Below are 16,314 nucleotides of genomic sequence, written 5' to 3' on the forward strand. Positions count from 1 at the left end.
TTAGTTTGTATTACAAGCCCAGTGTCTTATTTGTCCACACCAAATAATTGGAATTTAAGTAGTACTACTTATGGATCAGTATGCTGTGTTCTTCATAGAGCTTCATGATTGCTTTATTTTTGCCATGACTGTGGCATAGCTCATGACTGTGGCCTGCAACAAAAATTGAACTCTTTTCCATACTGCCATGCATTCTAATACCTTCTAGAACGTGGGGTGTTGGCGTTCCTTTAAGTATTGGAGCCATTTTATTCATTTTGGAATGAGCCTGTAAGGAAGTTTATTGCACACCTTAAGATGCTCTCTTTATTCTACAGCAAGTTCCTATGTGTATAAATTGGCTGTTTGAATTTCATAAGATAAGATGTGAGCCATGTGGCTACAGATGCACATGACTATTTCTGACCAACTATGTTTAAAAATATGCTCTTACTATTAAATTAAAACATTGATTTTGATGTAATTGATACTTAAAATGTCTTAAAGAAATAACTTGTCAGAATATATTTATGTACACTTTAGTTTTATCAAAAATTACCTGGTAAAAATCTGATGGTTACCAGTATGGTGGGTGTCCTGTGATTAGAATGGTTGTGGTAGCTGCAGACTTTTCTATTTTGGAGGCTCCTAAAAGTCTTTCTGGCTTCTCTGTCAGGACCAATTCAGATTCTGCTTTGCATCAGAGTACAATGAACCCTGCTCAACAAGAGGCCTTCTCTGGAAGTTCACAGGACATGCAACAAAAACGAGGCAAGTCCGGTTTTATGTTTTTTTAAAAAGTTCATGAATCAGCTTCCTGCACTGTCTAACCAGTGCCTTTGTTTTGGTTGTATAGGCAAAGCCTAATGAGCTGAGGTTTTATAGCCCTTGGAAGCTACAAGAGTATTGCATGCTGACAAGCAAGTTTGCTTACCGTAAACAAAGTTTCCATAGATAGCAGGATGAATTAGCAATGCTGTCTGGGAGCGTGCTTGCGACCCTGTAGGCGGCATTTTTCCCTCAGTCACAGAAATTTGGACTCTTGTGCAGCTGCACGGTTGTCTTCCCGCATGATTCGGTGCCCTCCTCCTCAGTCTCTTTGTAGCCAAGTCATTATGTACCGAATAGAAGGATTCTTAGACTGTCTAGGGAGGTGGGTGGGATTGCATGGCTAATTTATCCTGCTATCTATGGAAACACCATTTATGGTAAGCAAACTTGCTTTTTCCTGTCGATAGCAGGCTGAATTAGCCATGCTGTCTGGGAGTCCCAAGCTTTTGCATTGTGTCCGTTCAGGGTAAGTGTTAGAAGTCCAGGGCACCAACCCGTATGAAAGGAGGAGGGTCTCATTTTTGTTGAAGGTTGGATAAGACTGTGGAGCCGACTGCCGCATCAGAGGCCGCCTGTTGGTGCATCCAGTAATGTGATGTGAAAGTATGCATGGAGGACCATGTGGCCGCTTTGCAGATGTCAAGCAGTGGTACCTTCTTAAGGTGGGTGACTGAGATTGCTGTGGCCCATATTTGGTGAGCATGAGCTCTATTTTCCAATATAAGTGAACATTTCTCGTAGCAGAAGTGAATGCATTGTGATAGCCAGTTGGCAATAGTTCTTTTGGAGAAGGGTTGATCAGGAGCATTGGGGATAAAAGAGCGGAAGAGCTGAGAAGGTCTGGAGGGAGATTGAGTCCTCTGTTTATAGTAAGCTAGAGCCCGTTTACAGTCCAGTGAATGCAGGAGGCGGTCTCGTTCATTATGAAAGGGCTTCGGCACGGTTATGGTTTGATTGAGATGGAAAGCGGACACCACCTTGGGTAGGAAGGTGGGGTGAGGGTGAAGGGTAACTTTGATGTAGAATTCCAAGCAAGGTGGGAAGCGAACTAAAGCTTGAAGCTTGCTGACTCTTCTAGCTTAAGTGATCGCTACCAGAAATACCACCTTCCAGGTGAGGTATTTCACGTGGCTGGTGTCTAAAGGCTCATATGGAGGCATCATAAGTTGTTCTAAGACAATATTAAGGTCCCAGGGTACAGGTGGCTTTGTCACTGGTGGTTGGAGGCGAAGCATGCCTCGCATAAACCTCGAGACGAGAGGGTGATTAGAAATGGGAAGGCCATTGTGGGGGTGGTGAAAAGCTGCAATAGCACTGATGTGCACCCTAACTGATGTTGTAGCGAAACCAGTCTGGTAGAGAGTGTAAAGGTACTCTAGAAGGTCTGTAGCAGTAGAAGAGAACAGATCAAGTCTCCGTGATCTGCACCACTCGGAGTAGCGATGCCATTTTCCTTTGTAGTTTGGTCTGGTGGAAGGCTTTCTGGAGGCAATAAGGATGTCTTCTACCTGCAAAGGGAGGCAGAGGTGTCTTAATACTTCCTTCTCAATCTCCACGCCGTCAGGTGGAGGGTTTGATGAATTGGATTGAGGAATGAGCCTCCTTCCTGAGTGAGAAGATGTTGGTCGGCCCCCAGGGGGATGGGTGGAGCTATGGAAAGCCGGATGAGATAAGCATACCATGGTTGTCTCGGCCAAGCTGGAGCTATGAGAATCAAGTCTGCTATGTCTTGAATACATTTCTGAATGGTCCTGGATATTAGAGGGATGGGGGGATAGGCATAGAGCAAGCCCTCCTTCCATGGAATGAGGAAAGCATCCGAAGAGTATCTGATCTTGCAGGGGTAGATGGAGCAAAAGACTTGAGTTTGCCGGTTTTCTTCTGTTGCAAAAAGATCAATTTGCTGGGAAGCCCCACTTTTGAAAGATGGTGAGAGCTTCATCCCGATTTAAGGTCCATTTGTGTGGGTGAAAAACCCTGCTTAGGCGATCCGCCGTGATGTTGTCCAGACCCGGTAAATAAGTGGCCTGGAGGGATTCGTTGGCCGTCTCCACCCAATGGAGAATCTGAATCGCTTCTCGACAGAGTGTCCAAAAACCGGACCCTCCTTTTTTGTTTATGTAAAACATGGCGACCTGGTTGTCTGTGTACACCTTGAGGCGTTTCCCTCTGACCTGAGCGGAGAAGAGTTCCAGGAGGTTGTGTCTGTACAGATTATCTCCCTTGCACGGTATGTCCGCTAGTTTTTCGTGGACATCATCTCTAATAGCACTTGCCTGTAACCAGGCAAGGTGTCGGGCAGCGATTGCCGCCGAAGACGTCCTAGCAGAGCTTTCGAAGGCCTCATAAATGGTTCTTAATAAAAGACGCAAGCCCTCTTTCATATCAAGGAAGGGTTGTGGCAAAGATTCCTGAATCGAGAGACAGGTAGGTTGTAAAGACTGTAAACATTCATACAGGTACTATGTTAGTAAAATTGATGGTGGTGTATTTTTGAAGGTAGCATAGCGGCATGATATGTTTTCCATCCAAATTCATATAGGATGGTGCATTAGCGTGCAGTTTGGATCTTTTGACTTTTGTCATAGCAGATTCTATCACGATGGAATTATGTGGTAGTTGGGCAGACACACTGACAGAGGAATTTCGCATGCGAAACTTTGTTTTCCGCGAAGCTGGGAGGGTTGAGAAAGGGGATTCTCACAGGACAAGCAGGATGGTTGTCCTCACAAATGGGTGACATCGAGGATGGAGCCCACCACGGAAAACTTCTGTCAAAGTTTAAACAGAACTTTGACTGGCCCCTACTGGGCATGCCCAGCAAGGCACTGACCCTGCAGCCAGCAGGGGTCTCCCTTCAGTCTTCTTTTTTCCGCGCAGCAGTTGCCACGCGGTGAAAGGAGCTCTCTTACCACGTTCCTGACAGGAATTCGGTATTTTTCTATCCGAAGAAAATTTGCCCCTCAGGGGTCTCCCTTCGACAAATTTTTGTCACTTTCGCGGAAACCGGTAAGTTTTTTCCCTTTTTTAATCGGCGGCCGTCGATTTTGGCCCTTGAGGCCTGTGGGAACTTACTGAGCCCGCGCCTAAATTTGGCCTTAAGCCATGGCGACGGGGTTCCGTCGATGTCCGGATTGTACCCGGACTATGTCCATCACTGACCCCCATAGGGTTTGTGTTTTATGTTTGGGTAGTGAGCATGATGTCCTGACTTGCACCAAATGTGCCTTAATGACACCTAAGGGTCGCAAGGCCAGGATGGAGAAGATGGGGCTCCTCTTCCATGCACCCACCCCAACGCCATCGATAGCATCGACGTCATCGGAACCGGCACCGTCGAAGTTGCACCACCATCGCCAACCCGCCGGTGACCGTCCACCATCGATGACTTCTCGGCCGTCGACTCCTGTCCCCTCCCCGGATGACCGAGGAGATCGGAAGGATAAGCATCGCCATCGACGGCACAAGTCTCGGCCCGTCGAGGATCCGCAACCATCGACCTCTGAACAGGCCGAGCCACCGAAGAAAAAGCCTCGGTCGGACCTGGCACCGTCCACGTCTCGTTCGCAGGCACCGAGGAAACCCTCACCCTCCCGGGGTGCGGGGGCCGTGATCCCACCGGTTACGGTGGTCCCTCCGGCCCTGCCTCAGCCTCCCTCTCCCGTCGAGCCGGGTATGCTTACCCCTGGTCTCCGGGCAGAACTGGACCGGCTGGTCCAGGAGGCCATCGAGAATGCGATGCGAAGATTCCAGCCTCCACCGGCACCGCCTCCGGCACCGATTCCGGCACCGCCTCAGGCACCGACCTCAGCACCGACTCTGCCACCGAGGATGGAACCGACCACCGAGCCTATAGTGGAAGCGTTGGCACCGATACTAAATCGTATGGAGGCACTTATGCGCGCCCTTCCATCGGTGATTTCATTAGCACCGACTACACCATCATCTCCGGAAGGACATTCATCGACAGGAGAAACACCGTTCCGGATTCCTCCGTCCGGTGTCGTTCCATCGGTGCCTTCACATACCTTTCCACCGATTTATCCTTCGGCTCCATCGATTCCAAGATCGGCACCGATTCCATCGGTGGCCCCGAAGCCCTCGATGCCGTTCACTGTTCCGCTTGCAGCACCGGTTCCATCGATGCCTTTGGATCCTCTACCAGGTCCTTCAGGACAGCAAACCTTACATGATCCTTATGATACCTGGGGTGATGATTCATCTTCAGATACAGATTTACCATCCCCACCATCTCCTACAGAGAGTAGAAAACGATCTCCTCCTGAAGATCTCTCCTTTATAAATTTTGTAAAGGAGATGTCAGAAGTTGTGCCTTTTCAGCTGCAATCTGAGACCGATGACAGGCACCAAATGATGGAGCTGCTCCAATTTCTGGATGCCCCCAAGATCATCGCTTCCATCCCCATTCACCAAGTATTTCTGGATCTTTTAAAGAAAAACTGGGAATCACCTTCATCTGTGTCACCAGTCAATAAAAAAGCTGACTCAACCTACCTCGTTCAGTCAGCACCAGGATTTCAGAAGTCTCAACTGGATCATCGCTCTGTTGTAGTTGAGTCTGCGCAAAAGAAAGCCAAGCGTTTAAAGCCACACTCTTCCACTCCCCCTATCAAGGACAACCAATTTCTTGATAGTGTGGGAAGGAAAGTGTATCATGGGGCTATGTTGATATCTCGTATAGCTTCATACCAACTTTATATGACTCAGTACAACAGAGCTATCCTTAAACAAATGCAGGACTACGCTGACACCTTACCGGACCAATACCAGCCACAGCTTCAAGCCCTCCTTCACAAAGGATTTGAAGCTGGGAAGCACGAGATCCGAACGGCCTACGATATCTTCGATGCTTCCACGAAAGTCTCAGCTACTGCCATCTCAGCCAGACGTTGGGCTTGGTTAAAATCATCCAACCTTCGCCCAGAGGTTCAGGATCGTCTAGCCGATTTACCCTGCTTAGGGGATAATCTGTTCGGAGAACAGATTCAACAAATTGTGGCGGAATTGAAGGATCACCACGAGACGTTGAAACAACTTTCGTCTGTTCCATCTGAGGTATCCTCCAAACCACCACCTAAGAAGGACTCCAAAAAGTCATTCTTTCGGCCACGTCGTTATTACCCTCCGTCGACTAGGCCTCGTCCGGCTCGATCCTCCACCAGACCTCAGCCACGCCAACCTCGGAAACAAAGACCTGCTGTAGCCCCACCCCCCGGGCCTGCGGCAGGCCTTTGACTTCCCGACTCGGAGCACATGCCATATCCCACTCCCCCACATCCCTGTAGGGGGTCGTCTGTGCCACTTTCTACAGCATTGGATACGGATTACCTCAGACCAGTGGGTGCTGGCGATTATCGCACAGGGTTACCACCTCAATTTCATAACTCTTCCGGCAGACTCCCCGCCGCTTCAAGCGTGGAGTCTATCCAGCCATTTGGCTCAATTACAACAGGAAGTATCTCTTCTTCTGCAATCAAATGCTATAGAACTCGTTCCTCCCTCTCAACGAGGCAAGGGATTCTATTCCAGATACTTCCTAATTCCAAAGAAATCAGGAGGGCTACGTCCAATTTTAGACCTTCGAGCCCTCAACAAGTATCTGCAAAAAGAAAAGTTCAAGATGGTAACCCTGGGCACGTTACTCCCTCTGCTGCAGAAAGGGGATTGGCTATGCTCCCTCGACCTCAAGGAAGCTTATACCCATATTGCGATAACACAATCCCATCGCAAATATCTGCGGTTTCTCGTAGGCCGCGACCATTATCAATACCGAGTACTGCCTTTCGGTCTGGCATCTGCTCCACGGGTCTTCACCAAATGCCTCGTAGTTGTAGCAGCATTCCTCAGGAAGGAAGGTGTCCACGTATACCCCTATCTGGACGACTGGCTGATCAGGGCCTCCACCCCTCAGATTGCCCGGTCCTCCCTACAATTGACAATCAACACACTCCTTTCCTTAGGGTTTCTTGTCAATTACGAGAAATCTTGCTTCGTCCCATCTCAAACCTTATCTTTCATTGGGGCACACTTGGACACCTTACAGGCAAAGGCCTACCTTCCGCTACAACGGGTCCAAACTCTCATGTCCCTAGCTCACCAGCTCCAGTCTCAAGACACTGCCACAGCTCGCCAATTCCTAGTTCTCCTAGGACACATGGCATCCTCGGTTCAAGTCACTCCCATGACCAGACTAGCCATGAGGGTAACACAATGGACTCTACGACAACAATGGATTCAAGCTTTTCAGCCTCTGTCCTCCATAATCACAGTCACACAAGCGCTGCGCCTATCCTTAACTTGGTGGACGACTCAGGTCAACCTCCTTCAGGGCTTACCCTTTCTTCCACCGGATCCGCAAGTTATCCTAACCACCGACGCTTCCCACATCGGTTGGGGGGCCCATGTGGACAATTTTCAAACCCAAGGGTTATGGTCCAACGAGGAAGCCGAACACCAGATCAATTTCCTGGAACTTCGAGCAATCCGCTATGCGCTCCGCACTTTCAAAGATCATCTCTTTCATCAGATAATCTTAATCCAGACGGACAACCAAGTGGCCATGTGGTACATAAACAAGCAGGGAGGCACAGGCTCCTTCCTTCTGTGTCAGGAAGCTGCGCAGATCTGGGCGGAAGCCCTCTCCCACTCTATGTACCTCAGGGCCACTTACCTGCCGGGAGTAGACAATGTATTGGCAGACCGGCTGAGCCGTGTCTTCCGACCGCACGAGTGGTCACTCGATCCTCTGGTAGCGACCTCTCTGTTTCACAAGTGGGGTTCTCCCCGCATAGACCTCTTTGCGTCCCCTCAGAACCACAAAGTGGACGATTACTGCTCTCTCATTCGGAGCCAGAACTCTCGGCCGAGGGATGCATTCTCCCTCAAGTGGACAACCGGTCTGCTCTACGCATTCCCCCCACTTCCTCTTGTGTCAAAGACTCTCGTGAAGCTACGCCAGGACGGAGGAACCATGATCCTGATAGCACCTTACTGGCCACGCCAAGTATGGTTTCCAATACTCCAGGATCTCTCCATCCGCAGGCACATTCCTCTGGGAAAGGACCCGCATCTGCTCACTCAAAACGACGGATGCCTCCTCCATCCCAACCTCCAAGCCTTGTCCCTGACGGCATGGATGTTGAAAGGTTAGTCCTTCAGCCTTTCAACCTTTCAGATTCCGTTTCTCGAGTCCTGATAGCTTCACGAAAGCCTTCCACAAGAAAGTCTTACTCATACAAATGGAAAAGGTACACATCATGGTGCACTTCTCAGTCCCTTGATCCCCTTTCCTGTCCAATTTCCAAATTCTTGGACTATTTATGGCATCTATCAGAATCAGGTCTAAAAACCTCTTCCATTAGAATGCATGTCAGTGCGGTAGCCGCCTTCCATAAAGGTGTACAGGGTGTCCCTATTTCAGTACAACCCCTAGTAACACGTTTTCTTAAAGGCTTGCTCCATCTGAAGCCACCCTTACGGCCTCCGGCCCCATCCTGGGACCTTAATCTGGTTCTTGGTCGTCTAATGAAACCTCCTTTCGAACCTCTGCACTCCTGTGAGTTAAAGTATCTCACATGGAAAGTGTTATTCCTTTTGGCTATCACTTCAGCTCGCAGGGTTAGTGAATTACAGGCCCTAGTTACCTATCCGCCTTACACTAAACTCCTGCAGGACCGGGCGGTACTCCGCACTCACCCTAAATTTTTACCTAAGGTAGTTTCTGAGTTTCATATCAATCAATCCATCATACTACCTATCTTTTTTCCCAGGCCCCACTCCAACTCTGGAGAACAGACCCTGCATACCCTAGACTGTAAACGAGCTCTAGCCTTTTACCTAGACCGTACAGTTTCTCACAGGAAGAGCACTCAATTATTCGTCTCTTTCCATCCTAACAAGTTAGGACAACCTGTGGGTAAGCAGGCTCTTTCCTCCTGGTTGGCGGACTGCATTTCTTTCTGCTATGAGCAGGCTGGCATTCCTTTCCAAGACCGTGTCAAAGCACACTCTGTGAGGGCCATGGCGACGTCAGTGGCACACCTTCGATCGGTGCCGCTTCCTGACATCTGCAGGGCTGCAACCTGGAGTTCTCTCCATACCTTTGCAGCCCACTATTGTTTGGACAAAGCTGGAAGACAGGACTCCATCTTCGGCCAATCTGTCTTGCGTAACCTTTTTCCAACCTGATGTACCAACACCCTTCCACCTTCCCGGTAGGGTGCGGATGCCCTTTCCCAAATTCCACCCCACTTGTACTGCCTGTTGCACGTCGTTGGGTGCATTTGGTGCAAGTCAGGACATCCTCAGCTCGGTACTCACCCATTTGTGAGGACAACCATCCTGCTTGTCCTGTGAGAAAGCAAATGTTGCTTACCTGATGTAACAGGTGTTCTCACAGGACAGCAGGATGTTAGTCCTCACGAAACCCGCCCGCCACCCCGCGGTGTTGGGTTCGTTTTGTTTTTACTTTCTAGGCACTGCCTGTAGCTTTGAAAATCAGACTGAAGGGAGACCCCTGCTGGCTGCAGGGTCAGTGCCTTGCTGGGCATGCCCAGTAGGGGCCAGTCAAAGTTCTGTTTAAACTTTGACAGAAGTTTTCCGTGGTGGGCTCCATCCTCGATGTCACCCATTTGTGAGGACTAACATCCTGCTGTCCTGTGAGAACACCTGTTACATCAGGTAAGCAACATTTGCTTTCCCACATCTTGTTAAGCACCATGTCCAGAACTGGGTGTAGTGGCAGGGCTGTCAGTTCGGGGGCATTTTAAAGATCTTCAAGATTCCGAGGACCTCGGATCATGGGTCAGGGATTTTCCCCGTTTCCACCTTGAGCAGGTGTCCCGCCTTTTCTATTAACTTAGCATAGAAGAGATCTTCTGGTAGTGAATAGGGTTCTGTAGCCCCTCTGGGGGGTCCAAGGGCATACCTGTAGAGGATCTCAGGGAAGAAGCCGATGATATCTGGGATTCTGGGCTGCGTGAGTGTACGGAGGTTGGAGAAGGTGGATCCACAGTGTCCCCAGGTCTAGGAGGGGAGGCAATCAGAGGCGAGGCAGGTGGGGAAGTAGTCAGTTGTCTACCTCCGGGCTCCATGGACTCTAAATCTGCAAAGAAAGAGTTGAGGGCCTGATGAAAGATCTGGAGCATAGCTTTAGATGCTAGGTTGCCAGGTGGTGGAGGAACTTCTCCTTTATTGACAGAGGCTCCTGTAGATAATGCCACGAGTAAAATGTCCTGCGCTGTTGTCCGGCATAACTGGGGACATGGCGGTATGGTGGGAGAAGGTCTGTGCCTCTTCAGTAGGGGTTCCTGCAGTTGAGTCTTTTTCTGTTTGGAAATTGAAGACAAGTCTGAGTAGACTGAGTCACTACTTCCTGAAGGACCTTTGGATGATAAGGGATTCAGGGTCTGAGAGTAGTTCCACATCTATATGTTGGATCCTCCTGTGGCTCTTGTTTTCGGTGTACTGAGTACGTGGAGCATTCCAAATGCATCGATGGTGTTCCAGGAGCATGGTGCTCGGGATGCGCTGAACGCTTTTTATGACTGGAATGCGTCGGGCGCTCCGTATGCACCATGTGCTTCGGCCAAACTATGTGCGTTGGCCTCTCCGATTGTTTCTCCGGCTGAGTTCCCTGCGCCGCAGGCTTCGATGCCGTGGGGTGTGAAGGGCTGGGAGTGGGTCCTTGTTTTAGGCCTGATGTTCTTGGTGGCTCTCCCAAGTGGAGGGATGAGGTACCTGATCCGGACGCCGGAGCTTTGGCCGATTTGGGCCCGATGATTGGGACAGCGCTGGGTGGGCCTTACGGGCCGAGCGAGGATGCTCTCTTTTTTGTCGACGACTTCCTTTTGGTTGGACTCGGAGAGGAATGGTTCGAGCTGTCCGGTGTCGGGACATAGGAGCCCGATGTCCTTAAGCGTGCCATTTTTTCAGTGCGTTATCTTTGTGCTCGGGGGGACATCCGGCCATAGTCCCGGTAGGAGGACTGGTCGTGGTCTGGCCCGAGGCAGATGTAACAATAGTTATGTCCATCTGTGATGGACATAACTTTACCGCACTAGCAGTATTTAAAGTCAGACGGTTTAGGAGCCATGAAAGCTGTGGGACAAAAATTGTCTCTGAGGAGAAAAAAAACCCCACGTGCGGATGGCGCGCAGAAAAAGAGACTGAGGAGGGCGGCACCAAATCGCATGGGAAGACAGCTGCGCAGCCGTACAGATTCCAAAATTCTGTGACTACTGAGGGAAAAACTCCGCCTCCAGGGTCACGTGCACGCTCCCAGACAGCATGGCTAATTCAACCTGCTATCGACTGGAAACTCATGCATCCAGTTCCAAGCCTAATGAACAAAGTATGAATTCCAGTTTGCCTTAGTCTGTGTTGCTCAGGTGTTCCAATGTCCTGTCACAATAGTGTGGAAATTAGAGTTCCCTGCTAGCAAAAAAACCTGGGCTTCTGAGGAGAAAAAGGCAGCAAATTATCTTCTGATTCAAGAAATGAGTTTTGCTGCCCAAGAAGAGGCAAAAACAAGATCTTCAGCAACTTAGAGCTAAAGTTTGTGTCCCAGAATTTTAGAACAGAATGCCCATTACTTTACCCCTTGTTTATGCTTGCTGTAGTGCAGCAGCCTGAAGAAAACTGGAATTTGTCGGTTGTGACACCTTTGTTTACTGGAGTAACAAAAAACAAAATAATTTATACACGAGCTTGCGAGACTGCATAAGCTCCTTCATATGTCTACAAAACACATTCGTCAGGATTTTAAAAGCCCTGCGCGTGTAAAATCCAGACTTTACACGAGTGGTTGGGCCTTGTGTGCACTGAGCCAATTTTCGAAGGAGCCCAGCCACACATGTAAAGCCCATTACGCGCACAAGTGCCAGGCTTCTTCGAAAGGGGGGGGGGGGGGGGCGGCGGCCCAGGACAGCACAGCACCATTGTTCGCTGTCCCGAACACTTGCATACCAATAGCTGAAGTAAGTTGCAAAACAAAGAAAAATACAAAAAAAAAAGTAGGGTTTAGAGGGTGGGGGGAAGAGGGGAAGGAGTACGGGTAGGGGGGTAGGAAAGTTTCCTCCCAGTCTGCTCCTTAATTGGAGCGGATTGGGAGGGAACTGAGGAAGGCCTGAATGCAACGCCGCACGGAAATTGCTAAGTCCCCGCCCCCGTGCGCGCCATCCGCACATACGTGCGTGGATTATAAAATTCGGCACGCGATCCATTTATTTTATAACATATGCGCGCTGGCGCGCATGTTATAAAATCAGCACATCCATGTGTGTGTGTCGGGAAGTGCGCGCACATTATAAAATCTCCCCCATTCTGAATATAAACACTTCATTTTCCTCTAAGAATCCTGGATTGTGAATACATGAGGGATTTCACTGTACATTGACCAAGGAAAAGATATAGCAGTAGAGTCTAAAATTAGGCAATGCACGTTTTAATTTTGTAGAAACTGAAGTTGTTTGACTACTGTATTTTTCTGTGCTTTTGAAGAAGGGAGCCTTCCAAGCCAGCTCCGCAGAGGCTCTTGATGTGATCTGTCAGAAATATACATTTTTTTAAAGCACAAAATGGCATACATCTTACCAATGCTGTTTTTTTATAATCTTAGCATGTGAAAGAGGACAAATGTGTTTTGTTTTGCTATGGTCTAAAGCATTGGTTCTCAACCTTTTTTCTATCGGGACACACCTAAAAGATGAGGCTCACATGCGTGACACACTGAACACATGACTATGATGGAACTTAATATAAGCATATGTTCTGCATCCACAGGAGTCCCCTGCTTCCTAGCAATGGGTACAGAGCAGAACTAAGACATTTCTCTGTACAACTCATCATACAAAAAAGATATTCTGGTGTCATCTTAATAACATGCAAATAATAAAGGGAACCCATACAAAATAAATCATAACAAGAGCTTAATTTTTTTATCTTAAAGATGTCAGCAAGCCAGACGACGTGTTCAATAAAATTTGAACCGCCCTGTCTTTTCTATCATCCACCTAGTGTTTAAGTGAGTCAAAATAGTGAAGCTAAATCAAGGTTCCAAACCTATCTTCAAAACCACCAATTTCATTGACTGAATATTAAATCCAAATATCCACAAGAAACATACATTCCGTTAACTAATTTTTTAATCCTGATGATGAAATTCCAAAGGAAGCCTGTCATGGCCGATGTTTCGCTTGAAAAAGCTTCATCGGGGTCACATCAATAAATGGTTTTTCAATTCAAAAACTATAAAAAATCAACAAACAATATCAGCATTTCAGAAAATGTTTTTTAAATATTTTAATACTTATCTGCATTAACTGCTATAACCATATCCTCTGATAATGAATTCCAGAGCTTAACTATGCGCTGAGCGAAAAATAATTTCTTCGATTTGTTTTAAATGAGCTTCTTGCTGATTTACGTTCAGAAGTCCCAAGATAACAATCCTAAAATGAGTGTCCTAGCTGAATAGCTCCACTTGATCAGAGAGAGGATGAGTCAATGCCTGTTTTGCCTTTATGCATGTATGGATTTATAGTCCGGATTTTGTTATAGGGAAATCAGAAAAACATATACAATGGGGAAGAAAACAGGAGGGGCTCAAACTGTCTCAGATGACAGGGCAGAGGACTGCTATCTCAGAATAATGGATGTAGAGTTTTATTATGAACTCTCTCTTTTATTCTTTCTCCTCCCTCTTTCATTAAATCCATTTGACAGAATGAATTGTGGATTGCTTTCCTTGCAATCAGGATTAGATAGTTCTTCCAGTTCTCCTGGATTAAACAAATTCATTGGGGTGAATTTTCAAAATATTTACTCATGTACATGCTATTTTAAAAACATCAAAAGTCTGCACGTAATTTTGGTCTCATGCACACATTTATGCGCAAAAATAGGGGCGGTCTAGGGCCAAGAGCTACACAATGCAAATTGCTATCTTGTAAGATGTTTACGCGAATACATTTGTCAACTTATTCGCAGAATTTTACACCTAATTATCTTGCACAATTGATATCAGACTTGGGCCAGCATTAATGAATAATATGGGCCCAGAGTTTGGGGGGGGCGGGGGAGGAGATGGGGGGAAGTCTCCCTGTCCAGTCAAAGAGCTGTGGTAAATTAATACTCCTGCTGTCTCTATGCAGGTTCATTTCACCATCTGCATAACCTCACTACCATAGCCATTAAATAAAATTAGAGAAAGGTGACCCTTACCCAACAAGGAAATCTTTTTCATCATTTTACATGCCTGAGATCATCAGATATACTCAGCGTTCTTACAGCAAATCTAAAACAACCTAAAAAGAGCAGTTTTCTCTAGACCAATGCAGGTCTTAGAACTATAAACACAGCATTCAAAATTAACTTCGAGGCAGCAAATCCCAGGTTAAATTGGGCTTGTTTTACTTGCTTTCCGATTTGGTAAGGATAAAATGCAGGATTACAAATCCCATATTATTATTATTATTCAACACCCCTCTTCCACATCCTCGTCCCCGTGCTCCCCCTCTCCCCTATTCAACTTCTTGCCCTTTCCTTTCCCTACTCAGAATACCTCTGACCACCTCTTTCCTATCCTTTCCTGCTCGGCATTCCCCGCTCCCCTATCCCCCCAACCCAGCCGCCCCACACCTCCATTTCTCCCCTTCCATCTCTCTTCCCTGCCCAGGAGCCCCCAACTCCTCTCTCCTCCACCTATCCCCACCCAGCAACCCTAACCTCCTTTCCCCACCCCTGATTCCCTCTCTCCCCATGCCTTCCTGCCCAGTACATTTCCCCCTCCTCCTGGCTACCAGCCAGCAGAAAAGACTTGTCCAATCCAGAGTCTCCCTCCCTCTTTATTAGCAGCAGATGAGGGCAAGAAGTATTGAGGAGAGGAAGATGATGAGGCAGCAGCAGCAGAACTACGGAGCACAAACCTTTCTCCCTCATACTCCTGCTTTCACATCCAGGCTCCATGGGGTGAATATCGGCAGCCTTACTGCCAGGCCAAGCAGAAGAAGATAAAGTTGGTGTCCTGCCGGGCCCATGTGAACAGGAGTTGGTGATATATTCGTTCTGATCTGGAGGAAGGAACAACCTCTCACTTGCCAGGAAGGGAGAAGGAAGCAAAAGCAGCTTCTAGTCACACCCAATAAAAGAGAAGTCAGCCAACTCCTGCCCAGACTTATGAGGAAAGATCAGTCTTCTGCTGGCTCTGTGACACACCTCCTGGGACCTCGCAACACACTAGTGTGTCCCGACACACCTGTTGAGAACCACTAGTCTAAAGCTCAATGCCCTGCTGCAGTATTATCTCAGCAGGCGGCAAGGAATAAAGCGGTAATCTGTATGTTGCATGTAATTTAAATATCTGTTAGTAACCTGGTGGCCTGAGGCCAAAGTTTCAAGTTGGAGAGCCAAAAAATTATTAAAATCAATGCCAAAATATTATATTTTTGAAAATTTAATTCAGTTATCAAAATTTAACAGGTATGTACTGGCTTGATAGGAGATCAATTTGACAGATAAACTGGGCTTTTTTCCAGAGATGAGTCAAAAAAAAAAAAAAAAAAAAACCCTTAGTACAACACTTCATGAAAGTTTAGCTTGAGACCTGATGTGATTAAAGTAGCATTGATTATTATTTAAATATACATTCTGTTGGGTGTGTTCTTGACTATGATGTGCAGTCTGTTTTTTGGTGATGGCATTACAAACAGTTTAACATTATGGTGCAAACCAACATCTACTATAGCTCTATCTCTGCAACTTTTTAATAGGATACAGGAGGTTTTATTGCTCAGATGCAGGAAAAAGTGTAATTTCAATTTAATTGGCTAGTATTTAACAGTATATTGATCTGAATGAGTCTGCAGATTTTATTTTAGTTCTGTGATGTAGCACTTGAACCAAGGCCTCCAGTCTACTTGGACAGCCAAGGGGTAGAATCTGCACTAAGGGCTAGAAGATATTGCAGCAGAATTTATTTTTAGGTTCTACAGTAGGTGAGAGCAAGGACCGGGCCGCTCTGCCCCTCTGCCCACCCATCACCTCCAACGATAGCTGATAGGGCTGGCTGCAACACCGGAGGCGCTTGCTCCGGCAGGCGTGCGCACGAAGGAGCGCAACATAGGCGCTTGCCCCTTTGTGCACCCCTTCGTGTGCGCCTTAAGTGTCGCCTGAGGAAAGTTAATTACAATCTTCTCTTAAACCTTAACCCAGCACTCCACAAAATGGAGCAGATTCAACCCATTGAAGCAATCACAGGTCTTGGAAACTACCTAATTCAGCAAAGAGCACAGAAAAAAAAGGGACGAGATGAAACAAACTTGATCTATCCCCGGTTAAGTACTAATTACCCTGAAATTCTCTCCAGCCTAATGTTCACACTACTACTACTAAACGTGCAATCTCTTTAAAAAAAAAAAAAAAATTCCCTCTTATAAATGACCTACTAGAGGAACTAAACCCTACTATTTTCTGTATTACCGAAAC

The 16,314-nt window shown here is 47.3% G+C and overlaps 1 protein-coding gene across 2 annotated transcripts in view; it reads left to right on the top strand.

Moving 5' to 3' along the window:
* CRTC1 (CREB regulated transcription coactivator 1) overlaps window positions 1-16,314 on the top strand; it is a 439,562-nt gene that overhangs the window by 270,948 nt on the left and 152,300 nt on the right. For both annotated transcript variants that reach the window (XM_029614475.1, XM_029614476.1), the window contains exon 5: window positions 656-750. In XM_029614475.1, coding sequence (XP_029470335.1) covers window positions 656-750 — 95 coding nt within the window. The remainder of the gene's footprint in view (window positions 1-655; window positions 751-16,314) is intronic.

This window comes from Rhinatrema bivittatum, chromosome 8 (genome assembly GCF_901001135.1).
Source record: "Rhinatrema bivittatum chromosome 8, aRhiBiv1.1, whole genome shotgun sequence".
Lineage (NCBI taxonomy): Eukaryota > Metazoa > Chordata > Amphibia > Gymnophiona > Rhinatrematidae > Rhinatrema > Rhinatrema bivittatum.